Here is a 13,146-nt window from a genome sequence, read left to right on the forward strand (position 1 = left end):
CCAGTAGCAAAATGCTTGCTACTATTGTAGGCAAACTCTAATTATGGAAGGTATCATTTCCAATCAGATTTCCTGTGAGAGACATAAGCCCTCAACATGTCCTCTAATGTCTGATTCATCCATCCAGTTTGTCCATCGGACTAATGATGATCAGAGGACGACATACTCAACTTCGTCCAAAGGTAAGCAAACACATCTCGCCAAAATCGCCCAGTGAACTTGGTATCCCGATAACTGACGATATCTTCTGGCAGACCATACAGCTTACAAAGTTAATCGACAAATAAAACTGCCACTTTTTACTGTCGACTTCGTTGCTATAAACTTCGCCATTTTTGTGAGTCTATCAACCACAACCCAAATGGCATAATTGCCACGACTAGTATTTGGCAAACCAACAATAAAATTTATGGAAATACTCTGGCACTTGGCATTAGGGATTTCCAATGGATGTAGCAAGTCAGCTTTCCTACGGTACTCTTCCTTATTGACTTGACACTAAGCAAGGTGGTAAGGTACGTAACGTACGGTACATATTCGGTACGACCTCTACGTAGTATCGAATGGATAGAGTTGTTAGGTACGTAAAATTTGTAGGTTTCTTTTTTTAAAAGCCAAAAACCTACAATACGGTCTATACTTGGTTAAAAAATTCATAAGTATCACTCCAAGGATGGTAGTTCACTATTCTACAAACCAAGGCAAAGCTTTCATATGAGTTCCTGATCGTGCTTGCCCTCCTATATTCACCTCCCCAATGACATTCGTGTGTGCTCTACAAATGCAAGTTGTGTCGAAATGTCTACAAAATTAGGTGTTGGGATAAGACTAAAGACCGACACAATAGGGTTTTTTCCACACATAACCCACAGGGCCACCCCAAAAAAAAACAATTATTTTATATTAAAAAAACGTGCAGGATCCTACCTTGACATTGAGAACATCTCTTCACATAACTCTCTATGTAAGAGCCCATCCTTGGCCAATAGACATATCATTTGACCAATGCTAAAGTTCTCTGGATGCCTAGGTGCCCAACGCTAGGAGCATCATGGCGTTCGAGCATCATCCTTTGTCAAACCTCATCAATTTCTGACACGAAGACTTTTCCATTTCCAAACAATAGTCCACCTCTAATGGAATATTGTCTTTGTCTCGTCTCTCCAGCACGACTTACTTGGGTCTCCGGTTCACCCAAGCTTGTACAAGAGTCGCGCCCTACTTCGACCTCATTTCATATCGTGCCAAAATAACTATTGGAACAACATAGCCCTCGGAGAAAGAGAGAAATCCATCGAGATTTCGACCATAGACAAGGCATCAACCTCAGGAATTCGACTGAGTGCGTCAGCAACTCGATTGCTGGATCCTTTTCTGTAACAGATTTCAAAGTCAAACTCTTGGATAAGCTCAATCCATCTGGCCTTCCGGCATCTAAGATCACCCTGATCACAAACATAGCACAAAGAGTGATGGTCTCTCCTTGCAACAAAGATAGAGCCATACAAAAAGTTTCGTCACTTCTTTAAAGCGTGGACCACGGCATAAAGTGTGGACACTCCAAGCGAGAAATCCATAGCAACACACGAACCGAAACTGCAATATCTCTGAACTCTAGGAGAGAGAGAGAGAGAGAGAGAGAGTCGACACGGCACAGCAAAGTTCTATGCCCAGATGCACTGGCCCCAAAGACTAGCGCCACTTTTGGTATTTCTTTATTATTGCTCACAGCAAAATACAACTCCCGAGGGTCCTCTACTCTCACACTCTACGTCCAGATGCTCTGCAGAGCGAGGCCCTGGTTCCTTATAAACATTACAAGGGATGCCCAAAAGCAGAGCCCCAAAAGCACTTTCCTCAAAAGCACTAAACCCCCAAAATCTAGCCTCTTTTGAAAAGCCACAGCAAAACCGCTCAATCTGATCCCTCAAAGTAATCTTCCGAAACGAAGACACTGGCAAATAAGTATCCCAAAACCTATGGCAATAGTCATCCAATGTATCTTTCTTAGTCATTCTCAAATGATGCCAAGCCGTAATGACATCTCTTTCATATTCGTCTGAAATCCAAGTTGATGTGAAAATTGTCTTCAATTTTACCCAAGTCGCAAGTGCTTCTCTGAATAACAACAGAGTAGACCACCATGTCAGTGCAGTTCCTTTCAAGTAAGATGCCCCCCTTCGCACCTTGGAGTGTTTCGTGAACCAACTATCAGAGGCAACGATGAGGAAGCATATAGACCAAAGGGAGATAGCGCGCGAGAGAGAGAGAGAGAGATGCTCCTAAACCAACCAACCTTGGCAATGAGATAACAGATGAATACAATGGGGGCTAAGGGTTGCTTATATAACAACCTCAGTAAATTGCCCTACCCGGACTTTGACAAATACGTAAAATAAATACCTAAAATCCAAACTAAATAATGAAGTCACATTGGGTATTCACTTAAGATGCCAAAACTCCAACACCCACTCTACAGCTCATAGTGGACATCAATAGTGAGACCAAGTCGATGAGGAAGCTACCATGGACACCCTAGCAGTTGTACACTCCACTAGATACACCTCGGATTTGCTTCCCCAACTTTTCTCCTTAGAAGAATGCCATCTTGAGCATCAGTTGCCTTTTAGAAATTGAACTGTAGACCACACTACGTCCAAAAATCCCCATTCATGAACTGTGAACACATCACGTCCAAAAATAATACTCCAAGATAATGAACTTTGAAACACATTCTATCCAATCCAACCAACAACAATGAACTGGCGCGCACATCCCATAGTGTTTTAGACGTCTTATTGGTTCCCTATCAGATGCATGTGCATTGAACTCCGACCTACGAGTTCAAACACCGGTAACTTGAACTCCAACACAAGGGTCAAAATTAATTATACGGAGCACTTCTTGCCCCTCTGCGCCACTCACAAGCCTCTCTGGCCAAAGCTAGTAGCGGCAATTGCATCTTTGACTAGAAATCTGGTGTCGTGCCCACTTTGGTCACCACCACGTGTGCCATGCCGATCTCTGTCAAATCTTTATTACCATAATCTCTGTCCAGTTTGGCTTTGCCTTTGCCTTCATGTGAGTTCTTGCTTTTGCCTTTGGTTTCAAGCTCCCGAGCCAAACAAAGCGTCAAGTCACATTTATAACAACTTGGTCGTACCTCGTGGGTACCGAGGCAGCTAACTGAGTAAATTGAGTATTGGTACTGCCATCCTTGTCAAGCTTGCCAATGCCTCTGTCCTCTAGCGAACTCGTCCATTTGCTTTTGGCTTCACAATCTAGAGCCAAACAATTTGTCGGTTTCCTTGAGAATTGTGTCGATGCATAGGCCGCTACCTGGATGGTTGATCTGCTATCCATAGCCGATGGCTGGTTTTGGTCGATGTTGCTGGCGTTCGAGCAAGGGAGGGCCATGTTGAAGTTCCAAGATCTGGAAATCTACGAAGCCTTCTCGCACTCCAAAGGTGGCCGCACAATCTCCAAGCTATTCCACATGGCACACACTCTGCACAGGGAGCTCCACACGAAATGGTCTCCAAGCTTTACTTCTCCCGATCTACTCCTCAAAGAGTAAAAGACGCCCCTCTCTAAAGCTCCAATCTCCACCTTTTCCAAGCCGCTCTGCCAAAAGGTGCTCTTACACCCTTCTCTTGAGCTCCAATCTCTGCCTTTTCCAAGCCGCGTACACAGCTCCCAAAGAGACATGGCACAAATTCCAAACCATTCTCCCAAGACTTCGATACCTATGCAGGTTGCATTTCCAAAGCGGCTCCAAATATCCCTGCTTCCCAATGACAATTCAGCTCTCCTTTGTTCCTTCTCTAACAACACACAGCCCGACCCCTACTGACTCAGAGTGTTTAAAAACACTTGGTCACAAGGTGGGGGTAACTAGGGGCACCGAGCCAAAAGAGGAGGAAGTGTTATGGTCATTGTCGCCAACGGACTGCCAAGGTGGGGAGTTTCAAAACCGTGGTTGGTGCCAAACCAAAAGCCTCAAGGTAAAGCCCTAACAACTAAGGAGTATCTGCCAATTCCTCATCCAATTGGCATCAAGAGTAGTGTAATTCTTCAACTTGACGAAGTATTTTTGAGCCGGATTTTCTCACTTTCCTTTCCTTGTGCCAAGATCTACCAAGGTTGAAAGGTTTTTTCTTTCTTTTATACCCTCCTCTTACGCTGCTCATGCACCATATCCTCTTGCCACTTGTCCTTGGAAAGGTCGTAGAAGACTCGCATGCAATGCATTGTGTTTCTTCCAATGGTTCGGCAACTTCAACCCCAAGGATACATCGTGATTTCCGCAAGATCTAGAAAGGTCCATAACATAGCATGCTGAGCTTTGGTTAAAGCCTCTCCTTTTCCTTTATTATTCCAAGTTTGGACTTTTCGAACTTGAGAAGCACCCAATCTCCTTCTTCAACTGCAAGTCACATATTTGCTTATCCACTGCTCTCTTGTGCCTATCGTGGGAATTCTACAAAGCCTCCTCGACCCAAGCAAAAGACGTAGCAAGATCCTCAACAAAGTGATCTGACTGAAAGATCTTGTCCATAAACAAGATAGGCAGAACCTTCTTGCCACCTCGAGTATCTCAAAAGGTGCCTTCCCAAAAGACGTGTGGTTGTAGGAAAACTCCACCAATGTCAAGAAATTATCCCACTCGAAATTGTAGTCAAGAGACATAGCGCTTCAACGAGTACAGTACCAGGAGTGGTAATCTCTAACTGCCCATTGATCTGTAGATAAAACGATGAAGAGAACTTGGGTGTCGGAGCCAAATTCTCACACAATACCCTCCAAAACAAGCTAGTCGTCCTGAGATCTGAGTCTGACATGCCAGTCTATTGTGTCAGATTGAGAGAGTCCAAACGGCCCATGACATAATAATGGCAATCTATTTTAGGTGGATAATGTGTTGTAGGCCCCTCGATGGACCATAACAGGGAGTGCCTACCCCAGGTTGCCAGCCCACAGCCTACCCTCACGCATGCACACACACGCTCGCATGTGCATACTCTTATCCAGAAGATGCACTCCCACTAAAAGTGGTCTATATAAATACCCCTTCATAAGGCCAGCGAGGTCTTAAGTTAAGGACTAAGGTAAGTGCTATAACGCTTCCACAAGACACAAAACCAAGCAATACACATACATATAAAGACAGAAGATTCGAAACTGAATTCCCTCAAAGATGAAAGATCCCATTTTATTTACCTTTTTTAAACCAATTACAACTCAAAATCACACTACACAACAAAAAGAAGCAAAAAAAAGAGGGACGCTTACTTAGATGAAATGCATCTACAAACACATTGCCCAAGAGCTGGTGCACATTTGTAGACTTGGTTCCTAGTCTAACTTACATTACAAATCTGGCAAACTGAGTTTTCCTCACGCTCCAGAGGTTTCATATGACAAACAGCCATGTGGTGCACTGCTTACTCTGACTCTGTAGACAGTTTGACATCACCTTCTACAAAATTGTTCTTCTCATTATGTGGAACAAATAATCCCAAGACACACTGGCAGCTCCTTTGGGGAGAATGCATTTGATAGGACCCAGGTCCCAATAACCAACACTCTCTAGGCACTTGTCAGAACAGTGCTCTTATCTGAACCATTAGTTTCCTTCACCTTTGTTAAACAATCTAAAAGAGGCGAGACAAAGTTGATTACAGCCTGATACAGGCTGCCCCCTTTAACCAGCTCAAGTCATAGCACAAGAGCACATCTATCTCAAAAGACAGCATAAAATGCCAGCATATGTTACTCCATGCCATCTTTTGGCACATGGCATACATGGTACATCTCTTTCCAGCAAGAATGAACCTGTGAGGACCACAAGAATTACAGACATTGGAGAAGACTACAGATGCTAGACACTTCTCTACATGGCGGTAGCCTCATCTTCTTACCAAGGGTGGTTACCTCAGTGACACAAATTGAGTACTCCGCACCCGGCTTCACATCTATTTTTCCTTGCAGTGCTTCTTATACCATAAGCTATATTGAGTAGATCTTTGGGCCCTCCCTCGTCCTTTTCAACAGTCCCTCTTTTGTTACGAGAAAACTACGACTGAGGTCAGAAGATTGAAAAATGGCCAAAAATGACAGTCTTGTTTGCTGTGAGGTCGATCAAGGGCGCCATGATGCAAGGCCTGAGCTTCATGGCGCATAGGAAAGCTGCCCAGCAAATTTACTTTGCGAGGATCTGGCTAAAGAAAGTTCAAAACAATTCAATTGTCACTGAAAGGTAGAAAAACAACAGGAATTTCCCCCACAAGCTAGCAACTCCCTTCGTGCTTATAAAGTTTTTCTTTCGTTCAATATTTGGAAGAGAATAGATTGGAGAGCTGAATTATTGAGCAGATTAAATCACTGCTTTGTGCTACATGACAGCCTGAAAACAGTTGTAGCTTTTGCAATTGCCTGCTCTAAAGCATAAAATCTCTTCCACAACACTTTCTAAGCAGAAGAAAAGCAACATACAGAGAAATCCACCTTCTTATGAAAGCTATAGCAGACAAAGAGCTGCACATGCCCAATGCCCAACTAATGTTCTTTTGAGTGATCCCAAAAAGTACCTGTTGTGGTGTTCCTTCAAACAGCTTCCCACAAGACAATGAGAACAAGGTGTCTCCTGTAAAGATGGCCTTTGAGGTTGGAAAATAGAAGCACACGTGTCCTGTGAAATATCCCAAACTTTTTTTGTGTGAGTCAACTACAACATCAATGTTGACATAACTCAAGCAAATCAGTGCCTTTGCTAACCTTACTCCAAAGACTTCTTACCAACAGTGACGTCACACGTGACAAATTCCTACAACTTTTTAAATTTCTTTTATCTTCTAATCTTATAACAGTGTGACAAGGTGTCTCATAGAATCATAATCTTGACTTTCTGATAGGGATTTGCCACTTTGCCAGGTTTGTGCAAGTGCATGGTAACTACAACCAGACAACTCAATCAATGTAGTTGCCTGTCCTTCATCAGCTGAATCGGCCAGGCACTCAAGTCTGTTTCTAACGCCTGAGAGGTTTGTGTCGATCCTGGATTACATTATGCTGACAGACTATGGTGATCCCTCCTGCTATGATGAGGCTATGTTACAGGATGACGAGCTTAAGTGGGAGAGTGGTATGAAATCTGAAATGGATTCTTGAAGCACAATCAAATGGGACTTAGTACCTTTCCCAAAAGGGAAGCATGCTTTTCCATGTACATGGATCTACACTTTGAAGATCCCACCCACTGATGTGAACAAGACTAGATTGGTTGCCAAAGGAGATGGGTTGCCAAAGGTTTCAAGCAGAAGCAAGGCATAGATTTTGACAGGGTTTTTTTGCCAATTATCAAAATGACTACATTGCGGCAAGTACTTGCTTTACTTCATGTTGAGCAATTAATATCTTCAAATTTGATCCAGCTTGTGAGCAATGATACATATATAATATGTAACTAATCAATTCTTGTGAACTAATTCGATCTAACCTATATAAGACGCTCATTTATGTAATTTTTGTTGGCTACCTAATATCTAAGGCTCATCTATATTGTTCAGAACATAAGGGAACGGACAAAAATATTGAAAGCCGCATAATTTGTTCACTAGGTCAAACCTTACCTACTTCCATTGAGAGAAAGAACATGAAAAGAGTAATAAACGTAAATACCTTTCGTGTGCCCCGGAGTATCTAGCACCAACATTTTCTGACTCCCAAGCATCCAGGTGTCTCCATCCTTCAAAGCCACATCGATTTCTGGAATTCGACCTCTATCAGCATAGGGGCCTACAACCTGCATATAGATATTAAATCAAAAAATGGCATGCAAGCCCAACATTTAATCACTACTTTAAACTTCAAGACTATCAGAACTGTGGGCTTAGGGCTAATTGATTGAGTAGCCCTTGACACTATAACAAATGGCAGGTTCTTCTGAAGACTTCGAGCTAAGGTACTTTTAAGCAGACAAATGAGTGTGTCACGCAGGGTATAAACCCTCCAGAGACGTAAAGAAGCCTTAAAGTGAAGGTATTCTCGATATACAAATGATTGTGTACATCCCAGCCTGCTGACATACTCGTTTTTCAACCATTCATAAATAAAAAATGAACAATATTTGGTATAATTCCTAATTGAGTTAAAAGAGTGATGTACATAAACATATAGCCCATTACTGTCAAGTAGATGCACAAACATTTTCCTTGGGTATTACAGCAATGAATGTTAAATACCTTTGCGTTAAATCTTCTTTTTAAGTCAGCATTGCCCCCGGTGTGATCCCAATGATGATGCGTATTCAAGATAAAACCCAGTCCAAGGTCTTTTTTTCGTAAAGCTTCAATAACAGGTTTCGCTTCAGAAGGATCAATGACTCCAGTAACACCTGCGTCTGTATCATGGAGCAAGTATGCATAATTGTCTTTTAGACACGGTACCTGTCCAAAATACAACCAACCGTGGTGATAGGCAAGCAGTATCTAAATGCATCGATATGGCCTCTGACCAAGATCTTTTTCTTTTTCATTTATCCATCCATCTCATAAGGAGGAAAATTGCATACTTTCCATAAGAATAGACTACGGATGTCAATAAAGTCAGCTTGTCCTGAAAAAAATCAATAACGTATTTCCCTAAAAGTTCAAAATTGAAAAACAATGATCATTCACTATCTCGAGTCATGGCTGCAGATAATAAAATGCCAATGCAGCACTTGAGAGCATCATCCTATCAATGCCTGACCCACTAACATACTCAAAACATCCTTACCTGGGCATCAGAAACACTCACAAAGTCCTAACATGAGCATGAAATTTTTACAGAGTGGTAAATGGTATATGCACCTCCAATTACGGTTCTGAGGAAACCATAGAGCAGCACATTGGGCGGTGAAAATGGTACACATGACGAATCAAGCAGTGAGAATGGTGACATGACATATCAGTCATCAATTTAATAGATTTGGGTTTCCCAACAAGACACGCTTCTTACAGCATCACATTTTAACCTCCATATTAAGACATTTATCTTTCATCATGGATAATAGCAATTATTATTCATTTATATTTTATCATGGCAACTATTATTCAATCTTTGAAATAAAACCATCCTTCTGAAAACCATAAAACCTTCCTTATTCATTGTTTGTAATTACTCACTACCTCTTCAAGGCTTTTTTCTCAATTCCCATAGCAGAATTGTTATGAGGTGCTTAGAAGGATCTAAAAATGACTCTACTTGCTGATTCCATTGCTCCTCCATGAGGCAAGCAGCATAGGATAAGGTGACTAAATAATATGCAACATCAACCATTTGTGAGAGAGCGTCACGATGTACACTTCTAGGAGCCTCATGATAGATCTTTATGGCTATGGCTACACCCGCCCTCATCCCGTCCGAGCCGGGCCCCCTTGAAGACAACACCTCGACCCGAGCCGGTCCCGTCCGAGCCGGGCCCACCTGAGCCGGTCCCGTCCGAGCCAGGCCCCTTGGAAGACAACACCTCGACCCGAGCCGGTCCCGTCCGAGCCGGACCCTCCTGAGCCGGTGCCGTCCAAGCCAGGCCCCTTGAAGACAAAAGCACCTTGCCCCGAGCCGGTCCCGTCCGAGCCGGGCCCTTTGAGCGCAAACGCACCCACCATGCACCTCTCCATGACGCGCCCAGCTCCTAGGGCGTCACATTATGATTCTCTCCCAACACTTATGTTTGATTTCAAGCTCTTTAGCTTATTTCAGGGGTTAAATGGCCTACTTGGGGAGTTCTATATTCTTCGAATGACAAGAGACTTTGGTCTCCCTGGTGTCTTATCGTTTGCAACCCATGGCTAATGGACTCGAGACCGGCTCGGGCGTGGTTGCGTTCCATGGGTCGACGGCCGTGTTGCGTTTCGCGGGTCATGCGTTCCGGGTCCCTAGCCCCACGTAGCCTCAGGCTCCGCCGCACTCACGGAGGGTCATAGCGTGCCCTAGGGAACCTTGCGTGGAGTCCGCACGGTGCACGAGTGCGTGGAGTGAGGCTAGCGTGTCTAGGTGGGGGGTCCCCTCCTGTGGCCGTTTTCGGGAGGCTCATACCCCTTATATACACCCCCGGTTGAAGAGAGTTCGACGTCCTCGTCGAACGAAGGGAAAAGAGAGCTTGGCTATGCATGAGGCCAAGGGACTAAGGGGTGCATATAAGTGCAAGTGTGAAAAACTGTACCCGAATGCAAGTAAGTAGCATGCTTTGTTTTTGTCATTTTTGGAATGAAGTGTGTGTATTTTTTGGATTTTTGGCAGAAGGCTGAAAAGGTATGCGTTGAATACCCAAGTAGAATTCCCCATACTTGAGCATTCCCCAAAAAGGGTAACCCGGTGTGCGCGGAGCCACCTGCTGCGTTGGCCCGCGCGGAGGCTTCTTGAAAGCCGAATGTGAAGGAGAGTCCGTCGCAATGCAGCCCTTGCGAAGTTGCAAGGAAACTTACAGTCATTTTGACGCGCGTTGTAGACTTAGGCTGACACCAGCTTTGGTTTCCAATCGCCGAATCTTGAATCGGGCAAGGTTTCTTGGTTAGATGCAGTCTTCAGGTTGAAGTCGCGTTGGTCGTCATGACACCATGAAGGCTTTGGTTGATCTTCATTCTTCAAACTGATCCCTGTGTGTCCCTGTGTGGACGTCATTTGGAGGGCTAGCTCGGTGCCCTGTGGTCTCTTGTAGACTTGAGTGGGTCTTCAGCTCAGCATGGGCCACAAAAGTGGCCGGGACACGACGAACTCAGTTGGGTTGGTCCGTCGCGTTTTTCGTCGTTTTGCTTTTTGATATAAAGAGCCCTGTCTGGCTCGCATCTTTCCTTTTTGTTGGAGGTGTGACGGCCCGCGGGTTGGGCGCGTCATGTTGGAGGTGCCCGGCTCGGATCGGGACCGGCTCGGGTCACGGGTGACGGCCCGAGGTTTGGACGCGTCACAGGGACGAGGAATGTGGAGCTCTTTTCCTGCAGCTCTGATACCAAGTGTGACGCCCCAGGAGCTGGGCGCGTCATGTTGAGGTGCGTGGTGGGCGCGTTTGCGCTCAAAGGGCCCGGCTCGGACGGGACCGGCTCGGGGCAAGGTGCTTTTGTCTTCAAGGGGCCTGGCTCGGACGGCACCGGCTCAGGAGGGTCCGGCTCGGACGGGACCGACTCAGGTCGAGGTGTTGTCTTCCAGGGGGCCTGGCTCAGGTGGGCCCGGCTCGGACGGGACCGGCTCGGGTCGAGGTGTTGTCTTCAAGGGGGCCCGGCTCGGACGGGACCGGCTCGGGCGTGGTTGCGTTCCATGGGTCGACGGCCGTGTTGCATTTCGCGGGTCATGCGTTCCGGGTCCCTAGCCCCACGTAGCCTCAGGCTCCGCCGCACTCACGGAGGGTCGTAGCGTGCCCTGGGGAACCTTGCGTGGAGTCCCCACGGTGTGCGAGTGCGTGGAGTGAGGCTAGCGTGTCTAGGTGGGGGGTCCCCTCCCGTGGCCGTTTTCGGGAGGCTCATACCCCTTATACATAAGTGGTGCAAGCACAAGCAAGCTCAAAGCTGAAACCCCCCATAAAACTGCTACTCTAGATATCCTCTGATCCCTGGCATTAAAACAATGGTGTAGTCTGTCGAGAACTGATAGGACAGTGTCTAATTACAGGATGGCAATGTTGTAAGGATTTGACGACCGATGGAACCTCTATGCTTTTATATAAAATGGCAACTGCAAGTTGCTAAAAGAGTTACCACATCAATTTGGAGAGCAGAAACCGCTGATGAGTGAAGCCCTCTCCTTCTACATGCCCAAAAAGGAGCCTTCAACAAAGAAGTATTGTGCCAGGTTGATAATCTGAGATTTCCCTTGAATAATGTCCCATTGATCATCTACACAAGTAACCAAAGGCAAACCACCGAAGTTTGGAACAATAAAGTTGTAAAAGCTGTAAACTTGACATGGTGTGCAGGATGCAGGGACTTACACCGGTTCACCATCTTCACAGAATTAGAATGGTGCTGTTTATTGAAATTTGAAACAGAAATGAAAAAAGTAATCGTCAATGTAGCCACTTGTGATGTAACCATAGAGTCATATTCACCCTCTCAAAAGAGATCCTTGCAGTCCTAAAAAGATCTTAAACCTTGGTGCTCTTGGTTCAATGCAGCTGTTGGTTATCCACACACAAGTTCCAGACGCTTGGTGGTCATTCACAAGACGATGAAATTCATAGCTCCATGATGCATACCATTGTCATAAGTGCATACAAAACATACTTTTTTTTTTGTGAAACGAACTTTCCATCGATTACAATAATGTACAAGACATGGCCCCCCAAAATGGGTGAAGTAGCTAGAAACAGTCATAAAAAACCTCAGATTGCTGAAGTGAAATATCTCCCAAAAGGAAACAATCCCCACGAGACTGGAGGAGCTGGGTACAAAAGTATGGGTGGGGTAAGGCTGGATAATTGCTGCCATGCGGAAAAGCCAGCTGAAGTCGATTGAGTGTATGATAAAAAGCCCAAAGAGCGCAGCATCGCACCCAAGCAAGTGCATACAAATACCCACATGCAAGCATACATACACGCATGCAGAGGCGTGCACGAAGCAAAAGCAGCTCTGTTTTCTGCTCATATGAAGTATACCAAACATTGTGCCGTGTACTCTTAAGTTTCTCAAAAGAACAACAAGGATTTCTGCTTGCATTCATGCGTTCGTTTGATTAGTTATGTTGAATGAAGCAGCTGGAGAGGAGAGATTTCTACCTTGCTCGGAAATTATTGCAGGTGCGTAAGAACAACTTGCACGACTGCAGCAGACGAGAGCGCCCACAACGAGGGAATGCCACGGATTAAACAACTGCCTATTTTCCAGGAGGGATAATGTGAACTCAAAAGTGAACTTTGCAAATTCTTTTGAACTTTTTTGTGAAAAATTCCTATAGCAGACCCCTCAAATTCCCAATATACAATAGCATGGAACAAGTGGACATCACTATCGGGCCGATGTCGGCACTGCCTACACACACACACACAGAGCACCATACCGTCACATACGCATAGAGAGAGAGAGAGGCAACTAAAAATAGCCTTGGAAAAGTGCAACAAGATTGGAGAGGTTCCACGCCTATACCGCTACCTGCAAGCAGGCAATGCCAATAACA

At 45.0% G+C, this 13,146-nt stretch overlaps 1 protein-coding gene across 3 annotated transcripts in view; it reads right to left on the bottom strand.

Annotated features, from left to right (window-relative positions):
• LOC147444614 (hydroxyacylglutathione hydrolase 2, mitochondrial-like) overlaps positions 1-12,908 on the bottom strand; it is a 37,564-nt gene extending 24,656 nt beyond the window's left edge. Inside the window, exons 1-6 of one of the 3 annotated variants that reach the window (XM_086527165.1) lie at positions 12,749-12,842; positions 11,966-11,999; positions 11,733-11,870; positions 8,244-8,447; positions 7,681-7,804; positions 6,591-6,691 (exon numbers count right to left, since the gene is read on the bottom strand). In XM_086527165.1, coding sequence (XP_086383291.1) covers positions 6,591-6,691; positions 7,681-7,804; positions 8,244-8,447; positions 11,733-11,870 — 567 coding nt within the window. In that variant the 5' untranslated portion in view covers positions 11,966-11,999; positions 12,749-12,842. Of the gene's footprint in view, positions 1-6,590; positions 6,692-7,680; positions 7,805-8,243; positions 8,448-11,732; positions 11,871-11,965; positions 12,000-12,354; positions 12,696-12,748 lie in introns of those variants that run through there. The other 2 variants (XM_086527164.1, XM_086527166.1) reach the window with 2 other exon arrangements.
• Between the last annotated feature and the right edge of the window lie 238 nt (positions 12,909-13,146).

This window comes from Adiantum capillus-veneris, chromosome 13, assembly GCF_014529385.1.
Source record: "Adiantum capillus-veneris isolate H3 chromosome 13, ASM1452938v2, whole genome shotgun sequence".
In the NCBI taxonomy this organism is placed as follows: domain Eukaryota; kingdom Viridiplantae; phylum Streptophyta; class Polypodiopsida; order Polypodiales; family Pteridaceae; genus Adiantum; species Adiantum capillus-veneris.